Source organism: Phalangium opilio, unplaced genomic scaffold, assembly GCF_054372755.1.
Source record: "Phalangium opilio isolate 3A_F unplaced genomic scaffold, DU_Popi_V2 ptg000017l_1, whole genome shotgun sequence".
Taxonomy (NCBI): Eukaryota; Metazoa; Arthropoda; class Arachnida; order Opiliones; family Phalangiidae; genus Phalangium; species Phalangium opilio.
This window is the reverse complement of record NW_028324151.1, coordinates 2,877,265-2,899,397: the sequence shown is the minus strand read 5'-3', so window position 1 is coordinate 2,899,397 and position 22,133 is coordinate 2,877,265. Positions and strand designations below refer to the sequence as shown.

At 36.0% G+C, this 22,133-nt stretch overlaps 2 protein-coding genes across 6 annotated transcripts in view; both read right to left on the bottom strand.

Moving 5' to 3' along the window:
* Positions 1–5,401, bottom strand: part of LOC149702465 (endothelin-converting enzyme 1-like) — a 36,115-nt gene extending 30,714 nt beyond the window's left edge. Inside the window, exons 1-3 of one of the 2 annotated variants that reach the window (XM_089866270.1) lie at positions 5,320–5,401; positions 4,688–4,737; positions 1,358–1,769 (exon numbers count right to left, since the gene is read on the bottom strand). In XM_089866270.1, the coding sequence (XP_089722396.1) occupies positions 1,358–1,692 (335 nt within the window). In that variant the 5' untranslated portion in view covers positions 1,693–1,769; positions 4,688–4,737; positions 5,320–5,401. Of the gene's footprint in view, positions 1–1,357; positions 1,770–3,770; positions 3,893–4,687; positions 4,738–5,319 lie in introns of those variants that run through there. The other variant, XM_089866269.1, reaches the window with a different exon arrangement.
* Positions 5,402–5,504: 103 nt separating this feature from the next.
* E23 (ABC transporter G family member E23) overlaps positions 5,505–22,133 on the bottom strand; it is a 117,784-nt gene continuing 101,155 nt past the window's right edge. For 3 of the 4 annotated variants that reach the window (XM_089866268.1, XM_089866265.1, XM_089866267.1), the window contains 8 exons: positions 16,610–16,715; positions 13,335–13,435; positions 12,621–12,876; positions 12,265–12,520; positions 10,610–11,154; positions 9,873–10,453; positions 9,556–9,764; positions 5,505–9,455 (listed from right to left, as the gene is read on the bottom strand). In XM_089866268.1, coding sequence (XP_089722394.1) covers positions 9,260–9,455; positions 9,556–9,764; positions 9,873–10,453; positions 10,610–11,154; positions 12,265–12,520; positions 12,621–12,876; positions 13,335–13,435; positions 16,610–16,715 — 2,250 coding nt within the window. In that variant the 3' untranslated portion in view covers positions 5,505–9,259. The remainder of the gene's footprint in view (positions 9,456–9,555; positions 9,765–9,872; positions 10,454–10,609; positions 11,155–12,264; positions 12,521–12,620; positions 12,877–13,334; positions 13,436–16,609; positions 16,716–22,133) is intronic. The other variant, XM_089866266.1, reaches the window with a different exon arrangement.

Sequence of the window (22,133 nt, the reverse complement as noted above, 5' to 3'; positions counted from 1 at the left end):
GGAGCTTGTCATGAAGTGAGCGAGGTAGATCATAGATTCGAGGTAAAGCGATGATTGCCTGGCGAGGCGCTGTCAAAGGCTTAGTAATGCAGACTAAATAGGACTTAGATGGAAGTCCTGCAAAATTAACTAACCGAGTGTAGGACTTCAATTTAATTCGCTTCCGTCGTTCTCGAACTAGTTATCTCGAGCTGTAAGTCCGTATCATTACGAAGTATATGTAGTGTCATACTTATGGAACATAAACTTATGACTTAGGTGCAAAGAGAGATTATTTTCAAGCAACTTCAGTGGTTTTCCGTAACTTGGGAAAACTCTCTGGCTGCATGGCATCTGTCAATAAATGAACCATAGGGTCTTGGAACCGGGTTACGTCTACATAAATATATGGAGATTATGAAGAACCCTTATACGAACTAAGAACATACGAACACTAGATCATATTTTAAACTGGTCGTTATAAACTTGGCAATATATCAACGCTACGATGCATTGGGAAGACACACGCACACACCTTGGAATTATGGGTAAAATAAACCCGAGACGTTTGCTCAATTGAGCTGGCTATCTTTGAACTTTCTCAAATGTTATAAGAGTTCTTGGGATTATTTAATTTAAGCAAAAAGCGGCTGGGTGCTGGTCCCGATCGGGCCAGGTGTAAGTGAAATATATGGAAAAGATGGAAAAATCGAGAAGGGTGCGAGAAGGCTGCAAAAATTTATTGGTAAATCGATATATATAGCCAGGCATGCAGCCGAAGATATATTGAAAGGAAAAATATATCGGCATTTTAAATGAATATATGATCGACTCAGAAATTTAAAAGTTATTTAAGGTTATATTATATTCTATTCTATTGATTTATTTAAAGAGTTTAAGGCGAGTGCATGTCAGGTGAATTCTCAAGAAGGTGCCATGAATTGATTTTGTATGTGAAAATTAATTCATGCGATTCAAATTTAAATGGCACTTAAAATAATAATGGGCACTGGGCCATTCGTGCCCCAAGGGACACTGTTTTCTAGTTATGATTTTTTGACTGTTTAATTAAATTAGAAATCATTGTCTAAATCAGTTTCCTAATTAAATTTAAGGGGTCATAAGTAAAATCCCCGACTTCTACTGATACTGTAACAACATTGCATTAAGAGTTAATATTAAACATTGTAAATAGAATATGAATCTCCAATTGAAAAATTAGAGCAATGTCATCAAATCGTACCCTAAACAACAAGAACAACAAAGTTTCAAGTATGTAATCACCCTCAACAGTGTCATGTCACGTAAATCCCACGAATGACAGACAAGTCCGTCATACTAACTGAATTACGATAAAAACAAAAGAGTGACAACTTACCTGTAATGTCTGGACAGTTCATATCGGGTATCATCTCCTGGTAGGACGACTTTGTTGTTTCCGTCAACGGTAGCGTTGAGATTATCGTTGGTGGTGGGCAAGACCGGGGGCTGGTGCCCGTCGCTTCCGTGTCCGATCATGGGCGAGGCCAGCAAGAGGGTGATGGTCGTGACCGAACTGGATCTTCTCGCGTTGGCGCGACACGAGGTAAGTCTGTCTGAGAAGAGGGATGATGGGAAGCTGGAGCGGGTCGCCTCGCCACAAGCTGGCTCAACCGACGCCGCATGACTGCCAGAGACGAACGAATTCCGACGGACACTCTCCCGATTCTTCATCCTCACCGCCCTCCTCTCGACACCATCCCGGCCTACATATCCACCGAGCGAAGACAGAGCCCGCTTCCATAAGGCACCTAGTGACGGAAAACAGAAACAATATATAACAAAGACGCGATGCAAATTCAAAACAATACATCCCCCTCCGTGAATTACCAAATTGAAAATTTAAATCATCCTTCCAATACAGTCTTATACTATAGCTATTGTCTTACTCTTAATCTCCTAAGGCGCTGCTAGGTAGAAGATCGTACCTAACAATGGTTATACACCGTAGCTGTGTCAAGTGCAAATGTGTCTAGAACATCGCAAGCTTTCATATAAATCCGACGTAGTTAACCGAGTCAGACAATGGTTTGTTTACGAGTTAAGTGTTTATACCGGAAACTGGACCAGAAGTTAATGATTTCTATCATAAGTTCATAAGATATGTTCCATAAGTTTGTCACTGTTTACAAACTGGAGCTTGTCATGAAGTGATTGAAGTAGGTTATAGATTCGAGGTAACGCGACGCCAGATTGTTAATTAGTTCCGACCACAGCGCCCCTTTTCCGAATTAAATAGGCAACCGTCAAGGGATTCAACTGAGACACGTGACATAGTAATGGGATCAACACGTGATGAGCGCCCAGACATTGCCACCAGTTCGAAAGAAAGATTTCCCCCGTTAAAGGTGCATTTAAACGACCAATCATGAACTCCTGGGTGACTGGGTCAACCCTGGTATCCAAAGTGAACTAGTTTCACAATGCTTTTAACGTTTTGAAATGACAACTTAAATGAGGGGTTACGACGTTTCGGACGGAGTACATTCTGCCTTTATTTAATGTACACTTGAATATTCTACTCGAGTTCGTCCTCTTTTGTGTCATTTATAGGAGATTCCCGGGGTTGAAAACAAAAAAATAAAAAAGGAAGAAAAAGAGTAGTTCGGTTCGGTTTTTGTACTTTTGAACAATCACGTAACAAGTATTTACTTTTTAATGGTGGATTGGGTTCGCTTCTACGTTAATTAAATACTTTATCTTTTTTACCCCCGAGATAGAAATAAGAGACAAAAAAGAATAAAGAAAAGTAGTTGTAATGTCTTCGGATCATGAACACAAAAAAGGTTTTGCCAGATCCTTTTTCAGCAAATAAATGGGCAAGCGATTAAAGAGAGGCTCAAGAGCAAAATAAACAAAAACGTTTTTCTTTTATCGATTATTCTACTAAATAAAAGACCTTTCTGTGCAGAGAAAATTCAAGAAATAAAATAGATTCGCGGTTCATTCATAAATTTAAAGTTGCACCTTCGACCAATTGCGTAGCGCTGTGTTTATCACATGTTGCGCTAAACATAGCTCGCCACGGGAATTTTGTTCTTGTCGTGATTGGTTGGAGGTGCAACTTCCGAATTTATCGATAAAATGTGAATCTATTTTGATTTTTAAACTCATTTTGGGATATTTGCTACTTATATAATTAGTATTAACGCGTACGTCACTTGAGTTTTTAGTTCACCTTCCCTTTAAAGGGTGACGTGGGAGAGGGGATGGGGGTTGTATAATAAACTATCGAGATAACATCCCTTATTGACCCGAGGAAATTCCTTCAATACACGATCTGATCATCTAGGGGACAACTGCCATCTATTCATTTTTAAATAAGTTTAATTAAACTAACGCGTTTACAAGATTTAATTACTTTAAAGGTGTTATGATAAAAGATTAGCGTACATTAGTTATGGTTTTACATGTGTGCTACACGTAGCCTGACATTAAATTCTACATTCTTAATCGATAATTTGAATATTGGTCTAACTTTATTTTGCACTCGTCATGACGTTAGCGGATTTGTTTACAAAATGACTCGATCTCTCCTACTCCGTGACGTCATGACGACGGTTCTAAAGCATTGACAGTAAAATGACGTTTGTTCACGTGGAACCTTGAGTCAGAACGTCAACGCTGTACAATTTTCTTTCTTTGTGAATGTCAAGGATTTATTGGACAGACAGCTCTATAGTCTCTGTACATCTTAGTAACCGTGAAGATTGTGACAAAGCAAGGTGCTAAGAAACTACAGCCCAACTTACGAGCATTGTCATGCAATCCCATTGAAATCCTCACGTTTTTGTCAAAATCATAATGTTAAGTTTTATTATATATTTCCAAGTTGACGACTCTAACTATTACGCTAACAACAAACTCTGGTTTACGCTCTACTTCCGCAACAGGTCTGAATGGTGAGGTACCGACCGCGACTTCGTCTGCCCCGAGGAATTCTTGATCCTCCCTAACAACAACAATCGTCCGTAGCCAAGTACTTAAAGGCAGAGACACTAATGTTCTAATCCACCTTGAATAAACGTGACGGTCCGCGTTGGAGGTTGGCAAACACAAGAGGCGTCGCGTGGCAACCAACAAACTCCCCCGCGGAATATATTGTATAACAAAACCTTCTCACAATAATAAGCCTTTTTTGAGTACACGGAAAATACACAAACTTCTTCTTGGTGCAACAACCCTTCCTACTTTATTACAGAAACATCTTAGACAAAATGTTTCACCAAGGAACGCCACACGAGCCTGAACCTGTCTTAACACGGCCTCGACGGATTTCAAACTTAGCCCGAGTTCTGATGTCTCAGAGTTAGTTTGGTGGTGCAAGGTTTGGGATGGACACAGGAAATAATTAGAGTAATTGCTCGAACCCTGGTAATTGTAACCCCAAGTACTTAGCATTGTTGGAAAAGGAACAAGTAGTGCTATAACATATTCGAAGGATTTCCTTGTATGTATTACGAATCCAAAGTTACGAGGTCCTAAGTGTAGGAGTCGATAAGGATTGGATTAGAGGGAACACTACCCTGCACAGTCCTCATGGACAAGTATTTGTCTAAGTTAATACGACCAGCTTAACTATCGCCGTTATTTCCCGCACTAATGGGGTCGCGTGCTTGTACCTGACACATACACACACCAAAAAAAGTTATAAAACCATAAGGCTTACCGTTCAATTTTTAATGACAGCAAATGTTTAGTCTGCGTGAGGCCGTAGACCTGGAAGTAGTATTAATATTTTAGACACTTCCAAGAATTACTATTAAAAATTTAATAAAACTATGAACATAGGCTTTGAGGACGGTGTTTTTGTAGGCTTAGCAATTTGGCACACATTCTTTAAAAAAAAAAGTAAATTTTCCAAGTACTTGGCCGTAAGAGTAAAGGGTAAATGTATGTAGTGGATCAAAAATGGTATCTTGCATGGGGGGAGGGGGAAAAAGGTACGCCATAGCTCTGCATCGGTTTTATTGTTAGCGTAACTAGTGTCACTTTCTTTTAACATGTGTTAAAAATGTTAATTCAACACTGAATTGACGTGATATCAATTATACACAACTTAGAAAACGATCTAACGAAAGAAACTTAGGTTGCAATGCATTAGAAGACGCCAAGGCTTAGCTCCAAGTCACCCACACAGTCTCTATAATTAATGCACAATACCTAACACAATTTAACAAAGCATTAATTAACTATAATTAAGGGACCTATTCTTCTAAAATTACGTGAATCCCTAATTTGATCAAGTACTAATTAACACTTATTTGTAAAAAAACGACATAAGAAAGTATTAAAACCAACCTTTAAATTCATTGTAAGAAGCCAAGGCTTAAAAAATTAAAAAACACTGATAAAAATCTGCCACGTGTTGTCTTTTCGCCTCGTTACTGGAAAATGAGCGAGCCGGCGTATTACAACGACCTTGAACCCATGACGTCACTCTAAACTGAAAAATAGGCCTAACGTTTTGATAGTAAAAGAGACAATTTTTGTTTTTCTAAAAAAGGAAATATCTTTTTAATTCCATTTCGATAAAATAATTATACGTTTATTTTCTTCTCGTATTTGTCTTGGGGGAGATTTGAGAAATTGGGGAGGTTCATTTTGGGGTTTTGTTTTTTTTTTCCTTCCTTTGAAATTTGGGCGGAAAAAAAATATCTAAAATTAAAAACATTGAAACGTAATGACTTCTTGTTTTTATGTTATGTTATGTTATGTGACGTAATAATAAACTTTAGGGACTTTTAAACCCTAAGTTTTTTGTTGTTTTTTTTTAAATGTTTGAAAAGGGGGGGGGTGATTTGTTTTTCCAAAAAAAAAAAAAATAACAAATAACAAACGCCATGTGTTTAAATTGGCAAAAATAAAAAATACACATAATCTTAGTTATTTTTTTAAAATAAATAATACAATAGCCAATAATAAATGAAAAAAAAATGTTAAACACATTGAGCGGCCATGTTTGTTTTATATTTATATATATAAATTTTTGCCATTATTTTGTTTAATTTACAATTAAAAAAAAATATATGAAAAAAAAATGTCGTTCATTTAAAAATGTGTCGTGTGTGAAAAGGAGGTGGGGGGTGGGACGTGGTGGTGGTAAATCTTTTTAAGATTATTTAAGAGGGATTTAAAAAAAAAACAATGTTAAATATATTATAACAAATACATTTTTTTCTATTAGTTTATATTTCGAAAAACATTTTTTTTTATCTTCTGTATTTGAAAACTAAAAAAGAAATTTTTTCTGTGTGTAAAATGTATAAATTGGCAGTATTACACGCTTTAGTTTAATGTTTTTTTTTGTTTTAACACGTGGTGGTATATATATTTTCTTAATTAGCACATCTCCTAGCATAGTGTCATTTAATTCTTTTACGTTATTTTGTATGTTTGTATGTTTTAGGAATGACTATTTAAAAGGGGGAGCGGGATTTATAGCGTTAACACATTAACATTGATTGTAAACTATGTAAACTTTGGTACAATATAATTTGTACAATGATTTGAAAATGTACAAATTTAATTTACACAATCCCTTCTCCACTTTATTTTTTCACTTTTTCATCTTTCGTTTACGTTAAAAACTTAACTTCGGTTTATTTATTTATTTATTTATTTATTTAATTATTTAATTATTTATTTAATTATTTAATCTTTAATTCTCATTCAATTAATTTAATTTTGTTATGGTATGTACTTCATAGCAATCACAGTCACGTTCTTAATTATTTATCTTTAATTTAATAATATTTAATTAACTAATTAATTAACCATTAATATTAATTGTTTAAACTTAATTAATTGTTGCCAATATTATTTTTTTTTCTAAAGAGCTAATTTCATACAGTAATTTTTTGGGGTGCTTTCGGGTGTACAAAAAAAAATGCTTCCTAAGGCACTTTTTAATTATGTTAAGCAAATTAAAAATTGTTCTAGCAATTAAAATTAATATAGCTTAAAGTATTTAATTATCTGATTTTTTATCGAATTCCTTTACAAAAAAAAAAAAAAACACAAATTAGATAATTAAATATCCGTAATTCTAATTAATTATTTCTAATAAAATCTGTTAATTAACCATATTGGGGGGACTAGGAAATTTCCTGAACTGAAAAAAACTTAATTAAAATAAATTGATATTATTTTGTTGCCCCGTATTTTTTTTAATCATAAATTAACCAAATTAATTTCGATTAAAATTAATAAATTTACCAGTACTTTTTAATTAAAAAAAAAACTATTTTGAGGTAGGTTTTAAACAAAATTAATAAAAAGAAAATATTTCTTTCAAAATTAGCGAAAATTAAAAGGGGTCCTAAAGTTTAATTTAAATGGAGCTAAAAAATACTTCATGCGAATGCGACCCTAATTATTATAATATTCTAATTCCCCCAAATAATAATGGTCTCGTCTATTGGCTGGATAATTAATTAAAAAGACTATTTGTGACGTCATACACGTTAAACGTACGTAGCACCACCCGCGAAAAAACTTTTAATTGTCGATTAATCTAGATTAAAAAAACAAACAGTTCTGCATTGATTTGCTTAATCATAATTAATTAATTAATTAATTAATTTCGAAAATAAGGAACATAAAATTGGAACAAGGTAAAACCAAAAATAAAAAAAAAATTTCGCGTTTTTTTTATAATAGGAATAATAAAGAATAGTTTGGACTCTTTTTTTTTCAAATTTTTCAGACCAGAAGTAAGGCAACAATCAGAAGTATGACACGTCCTAATTATTATTAATTAACAAGTATCAAGATATACTTTTTCCCAATTTTCAAAAAGTAACTTTGAGCTTAATGTCAAACTTCCGGTTATTTAACATTAACTTCAATCCCATTTAATTTAATTTCCTAGCATAATTCATTAACAACTATGTGGCGGCCATTTTGTTTGTTTTTTCAATTTCCTAATTCTTAACAAGCGTTTTAATTTTGGAATACCATTCTATTTTTTTCAATTTCCTATTTAAATATCATTTAACTTAAAACTTAACATTTTTTTCTCATTCGGTTTTATTAATTAATTTAATAATTAATAATTCTTACGTATATTGACCTCTAACCCCCCCCCTCCCCCGGACTGTTAACCCTAATTCTTTGTCCCGCGTAAAGTGATTTTTATTTAAATTCGTTATCCTTTCATTAACTTATAAATTAAAAAGCGTAAGTGGCTGGAAAATGTTTATTTCTCTTTTTCAGAACTGAAAACTTTTAAATACCCTGTCATATTTTCTTTATATATATGTCCTGTTTGTTTGTTTGTTTATTTATTTACTTCTTTTGTTTACTTTAAAGGGGTGTATTGTATCATTTTTTTTTCTGTATTATTTTTGGCACAACCTCCGTTAATTGTGATTTATTTAACATTTTAATTAAACTTAAAAACGGGCTCCCCTTACTTATCTAGCTTACTTTCCACTCCAGAACCTCTCGATCGTCATCTATTATAACTTCCGAAAATTTACGGAAATAAAAACCGAACTGAACTGAACTGAACTGTTTTCCGTATTTATAATCACAGTAGAAATCTTAATATCTATTTTAATAATAACTTTCCCCGAAGATATTAATTATTCTTCCAAAGTGGGATCGAAGGGAAAAATTGTTTATCTTACGTTTCTTGTTATAATATCCCGCCATCATCCATTTCTTAGTCACGTGGTAATGTTTTTATAAATACACTGGCTGGCTGGCTGCGGTTCTGACCATGTCACGTGATATATATTGGTGGTGTTTTTAGTTTTAGTTATAGTTATAGTTATAGTACGAATGTCTCAGCTTCCGTTTGAAATACTTTCGTTCTTCACTGAAGAAAACCCAAGAAAAACGGTGTAGACTTTCTGTTGTATTTTGTGTCTATTTGTTTGTTTGTTTGTTTGTTTATTTGACTGTACACGTTTCGTTTGAACTATTACAAGTTTTCTCTGTTGTTGCAGTAATTGCGGATTGATAATATACTCGGCGCGGCACCATTTTTTTCGAATTTCTCCGTAACACGTTGCTATTGGTAGAAAATCGCGCGCGCTTTTTTGTTGTTGTAAAAAAAGGCGCGAAAAGTTCCAAAATGTTCTTTTTATATATTTATTTTACAGAGGCGGGTTGTTTTTATTCGTTAACTGGTCACAAATTCGATTCAAACTCGAAATGCTTGCCGTGATATTAAGTTTTGAGAGAAATTACTTGGGGTTTTTTTTCTGTTTCTGTTGACAACGCGGCGTTTTTATTACTTGGGTTTTCTGATATATCGTAGAACTAAATATCCCAAAAATCGAAATACGACCAAAAAGGCTAATAAAACCAACGTATTTGCCCAAACTGGTAACGGGGGACCTTGTTGGGATATAATGTCTAAAACTGGGATTTGCGTAGTGTTCGTACCTTGTTTGCACACTTCGAATACCGAACCTTCCATAGAGCACCTGTCAAATTGGTAAAATGGTTAGCGTACGTTATTATAAAACTCCTTCTGGTTAATCTAAGGACATTAAATGGTTAATAGGATCAGTTAATAGGACTTACATGATAGGTGGTCCACCGGAAAATTCAACAATTTGCATGTTTTGAAAGGCGTAGTGTACCATAGAGAAGTACTGTAGCCATTGCATCCAATAGGGTATGGAAGCCGAGTAATAGCCACCAAATAGCATCGTTGATAACGAATAGAGAGCCGATATCGTTACCGATACTTGTAAATCGGTGCACGATGCGCCAATGAATAACCCAACACTCTGCGCGAAAAAAAAACCATAGGGAAAACATCGTTATTCAAGTTCAAAAACTACTTCGATAAACATTGGGTTGGTTTGAACTAAGAATGAATGAAGAATGAATGGTACCTGAGAGACAACGGTGCTTAGTATTAGAAATCCCCAAACACCGAGGAATGTGTTGACGTGCTGGGCACCCAGCATCGGGTAAGAGATGAAATGGAAGACGGTAGGAAGAGTGATAATGAGGGGTAATTCTCCCAGCATCTTGGCAATGTAGTAAGCGGACAGTCGGTAAGCTCCGGACGATCTCTCTTTGTTGATGACTTCCCTTTCGGGTGGGAAAGAGATGAGGGCACCGAACAAGGCAAACAGCATCCAATACGTCGTGCTGAAGAACATCCAACCTCTGATATCGTTAATGGTTGACTCTGTCCTGTCGATTTGGAACCAAATCAAACCGCAAACGATACCCAAACCTATCGTTTGGATCCAATTTAGTCTGGAGAGCATTCTGTTCTTGGCTTCAGTGAAATTCCTTTCGGTTAAAACTTTCAATTGCGTCCAAAAACACGTTGGCCATTTCATTTCTTCTTCCAGATCATTTTGGCTGCTAAATGGAGAACTTCCGGCTTCTGACCACGAGGAACGACCCGAATCGTCGTCGTCTCGGACTTCGGCTATCATAGATCGATTGAATTTTAGCTTACCTATAACCAAGAGGTTACCAAAGTGACTACCCATTCACCAGAAATTTAACCAGAAACATTAGCCAAGTGGAAAACGACATTAGAAAGTGTCTTTTGAAAGTATATGGTTTCAACTTTCGAAGGCCGCGAACCACTTTCAAGTATATAAAAACTTACCGATTTTGCTGTAAACAGTTGGCATTTTCTTATCAGGATCAATCATCACCCTGAGTTCAACGGATTTTTGTTTCGAAGGACTCGATTCTGGATTCCAGACGTGATTAACGCGTCCATTCATGAGGCATTGCGTTTGTTGTTGTTGATTGTTGCAATCCGAATTCCAAACGTGATTAACCCCGCCCCCTCCGTTTAGAAGAGGTTGCGTTTGTTGTTGTTGGTTATGGATAGACTCTGGTGTCCAGATATGATTGACTCCACTACCACCGTTCAAGAGAGTTTGTGTTTGCTGTTGTAACTGATTCGTCGAATCCGAATTACTATTCCAAACGTGGTGATTATTGCCACCACCATTCATGAGATGCGTTTGCTGTTGTTGTTGCTGTTGTTGGTTAGATTCTGAACTACTCCAGATGTGACTGTTGACTCCTCCGTTGTTTATTAGAGCTTGCGTCGTATGTTGTATTTCGTTGTTTACGTGTTGGCTCAATAATTGCTCACGACTAGGGTCCACCAATTCCAGAGACTCGTTAGGGGTTTCAACTCTGTCATAGAAAAGAAATAAGAAGGCGAAACGTTAATCCAAATGAAGGTAGACAATTGTTGCTTAATATTAAGGAATAATTAAACAAAATTTCATAATTATATACATAAAGTTAAAGAATATGAAACGATCAAAATAACTTTTGATAATATTGCAGATTAAAGTCCGCGTTGTCAAAGAACATCAGAGGTTTTCGACCATACGAAAATTTTTATATCTTTAGGGGTATTTTAATTTAAAAACACACGACACTAGACAATCCTTCAATTAAAAGTTCGACGACTGAATAATGATCTAGGGTCATTTAACTTCACCTAAACAGGAATAAGGAGACTTAAAATCACGAAGTGCAAACTCTATCCTAACCCGGACAGGGGGTTATTAGAAATGACACGGAAATTATATAGCCCTAAAGGTGTAGCTACATACCGCACTAGCTCGATATAGGAATAAAATAAAAATCGCCAACCAAAACCAACTTTTCACCCCTAGACTAATTTGCATAAGGCGAAGAATTAAATGATTATTTAGTTAACTACCTCGAGTTCCCTTCAGAGAGAAGGGGAATAATAAAACGCTGCCCCAATGAGTGTATGCGTAATACTTATACATAAATAGAGCGTAGTTTCGCCCCTCTAGAAATGGGGTGGGACACTAAACTAAACTCGGTGGTGGTGGATCGCTTTCACTAATAACATACTGGCGAAATCCATTTTTAGCCACGAGATATATGACGACAAAATGTAGTTAAACTCGTTTATTGTATGTAACAAAATCAGGTTGCTTGGAAAAGGACTAGATTATTAGGGTATATGTACGGGGTATTTTATTTAATCGCAAAAAGGCGTGTTATGTTTTAAAAAAAGACACTAATTTATTAAAACCTATATTTCATACGTCCACGAAGACGATTTAATGAAAGCTAACCATAATTTTAGAGGTGTTAACTGTGACGATTGGTACCATTTACACTGCAGGAGGCCCAGGCTATTTGGAGGATGCAGTGCAGTACTACCAAGTAGCCTGGTGTACACTCCTGGTGTAAACGGTATCAATTCTCCTAGCTAGTTTGAAAATTGTGCATAAATATTCTTTAATTTTTTATACATACCTGGGTGGATATCCATTCCAGCACGCTTGTTGTCGACACTGCGGACACTCGTTCTTGACACTCGGGACGGTAGTGGCGTTGACGCAATGCGCCACGCTTAGGCTTAGTGGGGCGGTTAGTTGGCTGTCGTTGTCCGATGCCAAAGCGTCACGTTTCTCGGTGACTGTCGTTTGACTGGTGGGAAAGTCCAACATTCTACGTTGTTCCTTAGCCGCGTTAACTATTTTATCCACATTGGCGCTTTTCACTTGTTCAACTGTATTAAATTTAAACGTGAAGCGAATTGAAATGACTGCGTGGGTTCTTTGTAATTGAAACACGAGAAACGTTAAGGGGGAACAATTAGGGTTACTTACGGATGAAGTCAGCGGGATTGTAATGAGGAACTATTTGTAAACCAATGTTGCTGAAAAAGTCGACGACTTTGGTCGTTTCGCCGAAATAGGCCGTTTGACCGTTGGTCAAGAGAAGTAGTCGATCGAACATGTAGAAGATTTGAGAGGATGGTTGATGGACCGTCACTACTAGCGTCTTGTTCTCTTTTTCAGCGTATTGTTTTAAGGTCATCATAAGGGAGTATGCCGTGCTCGAGTCCAAACCTGATGTGGGTTCCTAAACACATACATAACAAAAAATGTTAATTTTAACACGACGATCTTGTTGCAAATCCGGGGTATAAATTAACATGGGATATAAAGGGGCTGTATCATGTAATCATAAGATATGTTCCATAAGTTTGTCACTGGTAACTTAGAAACTGGAGCATGTCATGAAGTGAGTGAGGTAGGTCATAGATTCAAGGTAAATCGAGGGAGGCCTGGTGAGGCGCTGTCAAAGGGGGCTTAGTAATGCAGACTAAATAGGACCTAGATGGAACTTGGTCCTGCAAAATTAATTAACCACCGAGTGTAGGACTTCAATTCTAGCTTCCGTCGTTCAGGAACTAGTTACCTCGAGCTGTAAGTCTCTCAGTAGCATTACTAAGTATAGGCAGTGTCATATTTTGGAACATATCTTATGGCTGTATGTATTTTTGGTACAGTAGGGGTGGGCTGTAAGGGATCACTTACATCGACAAGCATTAATGTTGGATTAGTTAAAAGTTCGCAGGCGATGTTGGCTCGTTTCTTCTCTCCTCCTGATAAACCCCTTTTGGTCAAATCCCCGATAACTGTTTGGAAAAAGAAAACACGAAAAGGTAAGTATTTAAGCATCATTAAAGGATTTACTTTGCTACTATATATATTATCGGCGTTCATTAAGGCAGACGATTAGCGACAAACTTTCTTAAAAGAAGACGGTATACTGAAAAGAGGGTTTTCCTAAATTTGTCATTACCTTCATAAAAAGAAAATGATATTTAAAATTTGTCAAACGATTTCAATTTGAATGTTCCGTAGGTATAACGCTAGATATTTCGTTTAAAGTCTATTAATTGAAGTAAATCGTATAGGAGTATATCTTTATCACTTCAAATTCGGGCTGAAGAAGTTTACGTTGAGTATTACCAACTTCTGATGGAGTTTCTTAAAGATTCGAGGATAAATCATCTTTAGAGAGTTTTGTAATTGCGCGCACTGTATCATTATGTTCATTAGGACGCCATGCCGTGAAAAAATGAAATTGCAGTGTGTGTCGCTAATGACTGTATCCAAAGAATCATTTGTATGTAAATGAACTTTGATAATAAAATGTTTCTCACGAAAATTAGAAATTTGTTTTTCAGTTTTTCTTTTTTTTTTTTTTCAAGACAGTCGCGAAATGTAAGCTATTATTTTTAAGTCACTAAAGAGACCTTGATCTTTCAATGGACATAACGTTTGACTATTTTTTTATTTATTAAATGCTTGGCCGAGGGAGCGAAGAGAAGCCGGGGTTTATAAGATCTTATATTTTAATTTTTTATTTTCTGTTTTATCGTGAGAAATTTATTTCGTTCCCGACACTATAACTACGGCAATTTACATTCAAATACTTTGAAATTTTGTGCATTCGTAAATAAGAATACGCTCAAAATACGGTTAAATTTTGGTGCAAATCGGTGCAATTATTGGGTGTAATTTAGGGCAATTTTTGTACGATGAAAATTCTTGATTTTTTCCAATTTTTGCGCACGAATCTTAAATTATTATTTAATATTTTATTAAAATTCAGCATATCTATGCATAACCCCTTAAGGGTAGGGAGTCCAATATATAAGCAAGGTCAACGGAACTAAGTCTCCGAAGTCTAAAAACTGGTTTTTGCAAAAATCTGCTACTTTTTAGTCAGAAAAATATTAACCCTGTGAAATACTTCAATCTACAAAATGTTTCAAATTTAAACCGCACTTTTAAAAATGTCTCTAGGGGGAGATTAAAACCAGCCTTTCTAGGATAAACTCAATCAATATTTAGGGTTCAATACCGGACTTTGGCGGCAAGTTTAAAACGGTTAAGGTAAACGATAAATCGTTTAATTTAATTTGAAAGAAATTATAAAAAAAAATAATGAAACTTTGATTTATATTTCTATAGTCTACAATATTAATGAAGTTTAATTAAAGTAATTATCATAGATAAAGACGCAAAATTAATTTATTCATTATTATGGGGTCATTATTTTAACCTTGCTCTGAAATGAAAAACAATTTTGATTCTAGCATTATCCGCCCCTTAATGCCCCTACAAGTTAGGCCAACCCGTTAAGCACACGTGTATTGCCACATTTGGAATACCAGGGGTTTCTCCAAATGATTTTAAGATATTTTTAAATTTTCTGAGGTTGTGTTTAAACCTACGTAAAAATGTTATGCTAATCAGAAAGGCGTTAGATTAAGCAATTTTGTAGGAAGGGAATAGAAAAAGCCACTGTAACAAATCGTGGCAATTATAGCGTATCTCTCTCTCTACCCACAGTCAATGCGGGTCTACAAAACCAAATGACGTAAGTTATTTCTGAAATGAATATTTTTTGACGTTTTAAAATGGGAACACACCTAGATTTGAAATATTTATATAGTCTCAAGGTCAGAAACAGGCGCTCTCTTCATTCACTGTACCTTCAAGTTTCGGGAGTAATAATTTTACTACATTTTTGACACAATGTTGAAATGTGGAATAAATCTTCATGGGCTTAAGCCTTTGACGCATTAATCTTTTATTAAATAAAAAAAACTATCCAACCTTCACCCAAATAATTTTAACGTGTGTGCGAGGATAAAGAATTTTATTTTTTTCTGTGCAGGTAAGTCTGGCGCCAATTGTCACAGGTGTGGTTAGAAATAGCAAAAAAAAAAAAAAAGTGTTTCCCAGCATCCCAAGTTGCCTCTCCACCCCCTCCCCCTTAAAGGGTTGAAGATAAAGTGAAATCTAATCCAAAAGTATGTATGCCTATGCGTAAATTCAGCAGTTTTGCTGACGTACTAAGCCTAAATAGGGACTTGGCAATTCGGGATTAGCTGAGCATTCATTTCAACATTAACGATATGTCATTAAGCCTATCTTCAAAAAAATAGTCCATTGTCACTAAACCCAACTTCAAAAATAGTCCAATGTAACTAAGCCTAACTTTTAAAAAATAGTCCAATGTAACTAAGCCTAACTTTTAAAAAATAGTCCAATGTAACTAAGCCTAACCTCAAAAAATAGTCCAATGTCACTAAGCCTAACTTAAACAAAAAGATTTTTCTCCGTGTCACTAACCCTAATTTTTGGTTTAAAAAAAAACAGTCCAATGTCACTCGTTATAAGCCTAATTTTTCCATTATTATAATGTCCTCCAACTCTCTTCTTCTTCTTCTTAAGCCTAATTATACCCTTGTTTCAGTCTCTTCTTTTACGTTAGGCTTAGCACACACACACACACACTCTTGAACTCGACGAAAGAAAATGGTGGGCGAAGCAAGACTATAAGGAGTCTACTCCCGGCAACTATGTGAAAAAGATCTCAGAAGAAGAAAAAGCCGCGCGCTGGGTATCTGGGTGGAGGTCATGAATTTTTCTATTTTTTTTTCTTCTCTTACATCGCATCCCATGTTCCCTTAAGCTAGGGAATAATTTTTTTTAGCTTCTTAGATGACCTTGACGAGGGATGGTGCCCCCTACCACCATTACCCCCCCCCGTGACGTTTTTTTACCCTCCCTATTACGTCTTAAAGAAAAAGGAATTCAGAATTTTACTAGTTTAAAGTTACAAGTTTCTTTTAAACTAGTTTTCTTTTTCTTATCCAGACTCGAGACAATCTTAAAATGTTTCAAAGGAGAGTCAGGGACATTCAAAATGTTCAAAGGTTTGACATTTTCTTTTATATCAAAAATTAAAATGACTTAAGCTATTTTAATTAAATTATAGTTAATAAACTTACTGGTTTCTTGACACCTTCTTAGATCTAGAACTTCAATAATGTGATCAACTTCGTCTAGTTTTTCTTGCAAGGACATCGCATCTGGTAGCCTCAACAATGCGGTATACTATGGAGAAAAGAGAAAACGATACGAAACAAATTAATTACAATTAATTTAATATACTTAAATCAAAAATAATTAAGTTTTCAGAAACCTACAAAGCGAAATAATTAAAATAAAATTATTCTCAGTCAATAACTCAAAATTTCACATATCGCCTAACTCTAAGCAGATACTCGCTTTAAATTTAAATTAAACCATTAATCGCTTTAAGGAAAATGTATATACGGTAATATCTTACAAGGTTAATAAAAAATGTAAATGAATATTATTCAAATTACAATAATACATATTTTAATTAAAAAACAATTTCCTCTCAAAGCCGGCCGGCCGGCATTGAATTTCACTCCAGGAGGCCGGAAATTAATTTATTATTTTTCACACACAATTCATTGAAAACAAGTTGGCCGCGTGGTACAGTACTTTAGGAAATTAATGGTAAAATTAAAACTACAAATTACGAGGATGTTTCTCGTAAACACCAAAACACCGGAAAGTCACTGTTTTTGGGGCCACTAGAAACGAATATGTCATAAATAACTAAAGAGCGGGTAACCCAAATAAAACGATATCCCTTCCATATAAAAAGGTACATATGACGAAGCTTCAATTCAATTCAGTTCAGTTCAGTTTTGGGCCTTATTAAATAATATTTCTCCTTGAAGATGGAACTCGCTATAGATACTGAATTATTCACCTAGTTACGGATGGTTTCAAAATTACCAACGATTCAAACTGTTAACGTAGGTATTTTAGCTTCCCTTTAAAAGAGTGAGCACGTGAGAGGGAAAAAAAAGAGAGGATGAAACAAAGTTGGCCCATCCCGTGCGAGGAAGGTTTGACAGCGGCGTGGTGCTCGCCATACCAGAACCTTATTCAAGCGTTTGTGTCTTCCCCAACCCCAACTCGCAAGCGCCGAGGAGGAGAAAAAAGAAATATAAAAAAATCTGCGCCAAAGAGAAGAGAATGAGTGAGACACGCTTCATTCCTCTCTCTCTCCTCTCCATCCTCTATCATCCCTCCCTCCAAGAAGAGCGAAGACTAGAGAGAGAGAGAGAGACAGTTCTACCAAGAAAGAAGAAAAAAAAAATAGGCCCTTACAGACCGACCCCCCGCTTGCCTACCACAGCACCTGTCTCATCTTCTCCTTTTTATGTAAAGTACAAATTTACTTGCAAGTTACAGAATGAACCACAGAGAGAGAGGGAACCGATTCTTGAAGAAATTAACTAAGAATGTTTGCAATTCATGTCCCATCAGCTATTACGAACTATCTCGTGACGTCACACCCTCCTATCTCTTAAGTTTTATCTCGGTTTTGGCGACCATATTGGATGTCGTCAGCTCAAGCTTTAGACTACCAACATTGACGTCACGTCCCCGTAGCTCCTCCCCTATCATTACAACTCTATACATAGTTGCCGTTCCCCCCAGTGTTGCCAGGAAGTTGGTGAGTCAAAAGATTGCATAGAGAGAAAGGCTATAGCAATTCAGTTCTTGACTCACAGAGAGCCTGACAACACTGCATGCTGATTTGGGGGAGGAATTTTCTTTAGCCCCTGTAGTGTAAACTATCTATCTACAACCAAGGTCCAAATCTCCTATTAATTATTTCCTCCAAGGCAGAATGAGTAGGACCCCTCTAATTCTACAATTTTGACAGTATTTTGACATCTCTGTATGAAGTTGAATATTATACCGAATTCTTTTTTTTTTTTTTTTTCCTTTCTGTGTCTCTCTTCTTTCTTTGACAATCTAATTTCAAAGGCATTTGTTTTTTGCATATTTACGTCTGTCGGACCACGGGGGTGATATTTAAAATGGTAACGTTGCGAAATTCGTAAAATTAGAATTAGGCAATCCATGGTTTAGCTTGAGAGGCCCTGTGGACTTATTTATAGTTAGAGTGTGTTTTTTTGGTTTCACGTCTCATTAGGTTTTAGTTAGGAACCATTTTATATTTATATTTATTTTTATTTGGAGACTTACTGACCCATTTAATAGTTTTCTCTATAACTAAAATTTAATATTAGGTTTTATCAAAATTGCGTAACTATTTCGAAGTTCTGAAATACCTGGCAAGGCTTAAGGTGGAATTCATCATCTTAAGCCTAACACAGTTTAAAACTTCATTAAGCCTTGTCACGAGCTAACCCTAAATCCGCCACAATCTTAAAAATAGAAACAAAGGTAACTGTAGTATACAAATTCCGTTACGTAATTTACCAGTTAAATTCTATCATTAAGCCTTGGCAAAACCTAAGCCTAAATCCGTACCACTTTGCTAAAATAAAATAAAATACAAATAGGCGCAATTACCTAATGGCAAAATTCAGTGTATAAATAAACGTAACTCGTTACAGCTGCACAAACTAAAATATTTCCATATTTTAAATACGTTGGTTGTAAGCAATCATTCAATGTCACTTCAAAGTTAACCCTTGCCTGTTTTTTTTTTCCAAAAAAGACCCTGAGAAGAAAAACAATTGAAAAACAACAATCCGAGACAGGAGTCATTAGGGCAAACATTGTATATTGTTAAGTTTGACGACATTGAAAAAATACTCAGCACCACCTCCTTAACTTCGCACGCAAAACTAGAGCCTTAATGGAGTCGAAATTGTTCAAAAAGGAGGATCGTAGTTTGGCTAACGTTCACTATTAAATATAGAGTATGAATCCCTTTAATTGGCCCATGAATATAGCGTTAATTATAAAAATTAATGATAGATTAGTTAGTGAAAATCTATTAGATATTATTGTACAACGATCAAGTCGAACAGACACATAAACGAGTGTGTCCAACGATACCTCAGTACCTGATCTCTAAACTCTTCTTGAGCAGGGAAGTGTTGCCAGTCATTTGCGGCGTGTGAAATTCAACCGATATCTATAGAGAGCTTTCAGTTGGAAGAGTTGACACAATTTACGCTGCCATATTGGTGGGTTTAAAGCAGGAATGAAGCTAAGACTACCCAATATGGCTACCAGAACAGCCAAGAAAGACTAGGGAGGGTGTGACGTACTACTATCCCACCTGAAAGCTCTCTATAAGTGTGATGAGTCTATCGTACAATATTCATGGTTCTATTCTACACATTCACAGGGGGAAAGGAGCCTACGTAAGATTTGACCCAAGGAGCAGAGAGAGCGAGTGCATGTAGGGGCTCCGGTGTATAGAGAGCAAAGGCAGGGAGAAAATTCGCTGGCTCTCTGGCGCGAGAGTTCAATAAACCCTTCAGAGTGTAACCTTGGGGACTCTGATATTGATTACTAAGGCGAAAGGGGAGGGTGGTGAAGAGGGTGAGGGTGGAAGAAGGGCCCTGTACATTCTCCGCTGACTGACTACGAACGAACGAACGCGACTAAGTCGCTTTTCTACTGACGGTTTTCCCACTACTATACCACTACAACAACTACAGCCTACCAACCTGAAGGCCAAATTGTCCTAACTTTGAAAACAAACAATACGGACATCAAAACAAATGAAATCTCCCCATTCATTCCTTTAAAGATTTTTGAGCCAGAAAGTGTGTTAGGGATATACATTGTTTTCTAACATGGAGAACTGATACCATTTACGTAAACCAGGAGGCCAAGCTACTTGGTGATGTACTTTGACCACCAAGTAGCTTGGACTCCTGGTTCACGTAAATGGTATCAATTCTCCTTATCTGAAATCGATGTATATCCCTACTACACTTTCTCTTCGAAACATTCTTTATGGACGTTCCCCTAAAACAGGCGCCATTTGAAAATGACCAAGAATGGTCAATATTTCACCGATGGAAGACATAAGAGAACAATTCCGTAGTAGCAAAGAATGCAGAAAATTAATTTTTGACAAATTTTGCAGTTACTACAGTTTGGAATTCAAGTATTGCTTCGGACCTGTCCCTGCATCTCTTACAAAGTTACATCATAGCATCCCCTTTCACTATATTGATTTATCAATCCCTCATAGATTCCACTCCCTCTGACGTCATAGAAGAGAACACCCCCCCTTCCCAACTCTGTTATTGCCACCATTTCCACTAGAGTATAGGTCCATCCAAGTAGGTCCATTGCGTGGGTTAACTAATGAATTATTATTATTATTACTTAAGCCCCTTTAAGATCGCACCGTACTGTTAATACGGGCCAGCAGCCTATTGTCCTTCTTTACTCTCTTTCAAGTCAAGTCTGGCACGCAATTAGGGTAAAGGTTCCAAAAAAGAAAAACCCACCTAAGCTAAGCCTAACGCAAGGTCAAATTCATACCAAATGAAAACAAAAGGTCCATATTGGATACATTGTATAAAAAACCCTTTCGTGTCTTCTTTTGATCGCCTTATGGTAATTTTAATCATGGTTCATTTATTTATGGATAGTCTGCGCATGCGCTTAAGGGGCTAGAGAAATTTCCTGCAGCTGTTTCTTAACTTCACTCAGGGTTGCCAGAATTTTGTTATTAGAGCATCTCCTAGCAGGTTTGCAACTGAATGAATGATCCGAATTGAATTAAGAATACTACAAACTCTTCAGTATCTGTTGTTGAATAATTGTACTGTCTGGCAACTGTGTACCCCCTGCGTTGGGGGCAAGTTTGTAATAGAGAATACCTTTTGCCCCCCTGAAGGGGGATATCACTAAGGTAAGAGATAGAGGGGCATGACGTTGCCATCCATATATGGCAGGGAAATAAATTACTCTATTTAGACTACCAATTTATTGACGTCACGTATCCGTAGCTCCGCCCTTCTCAATACCACTCTATGGGATTTTCCAACAACGATCTATGAACCATACCTTTCGCATTTTCTCAATCCAATTCCGATATCTAATCGATAAATTTAGTTGGTAACTTATCACGCACGGATCTCGCTGCCGAAGCTAAAAGAAAACCGCAACGGCCGAGAAGGGTGGAATAAATTAAAGTTAACTTTTTCTTTCTCACCTTGACCTTTAAAAAAATGCACAGAAAAGGCTTGGCTTATAAGCTCTCGATGTAGACCATTACAGAAGGGAATTGGTGAATATAAAAAGGAGGGAGGAGGGACTGGGTTTATAAAAAGTTTCATTAAAATTATTTTTACAAAGTTTGAGCAGGTGAACCGAATCTAATGAATAAAAGTACTTGAGTAAGTACTTATTTGGTATAATTTACTTACTTTATCGATATATTTAATAATAAATATTTCTAGGAAATACGTTATTAAGTGCTTAGTAACAAAGTTAATCCCAATTTAAGTTCCGATACTGGAAAAATTATTTTTTTTAAAAACCAAAAATCCAAGGTTAAAGATCCACTAAAAATTTTAACGATTCTAACAAGACACATTAAAATTATATATTCAAAAAATGCGCATGGCTATGGCTATAAAAAGTGAATTAAGTTAATGTTTAAATGATAAGGAAAGTTTAAAAATTACACGCTATTAATTA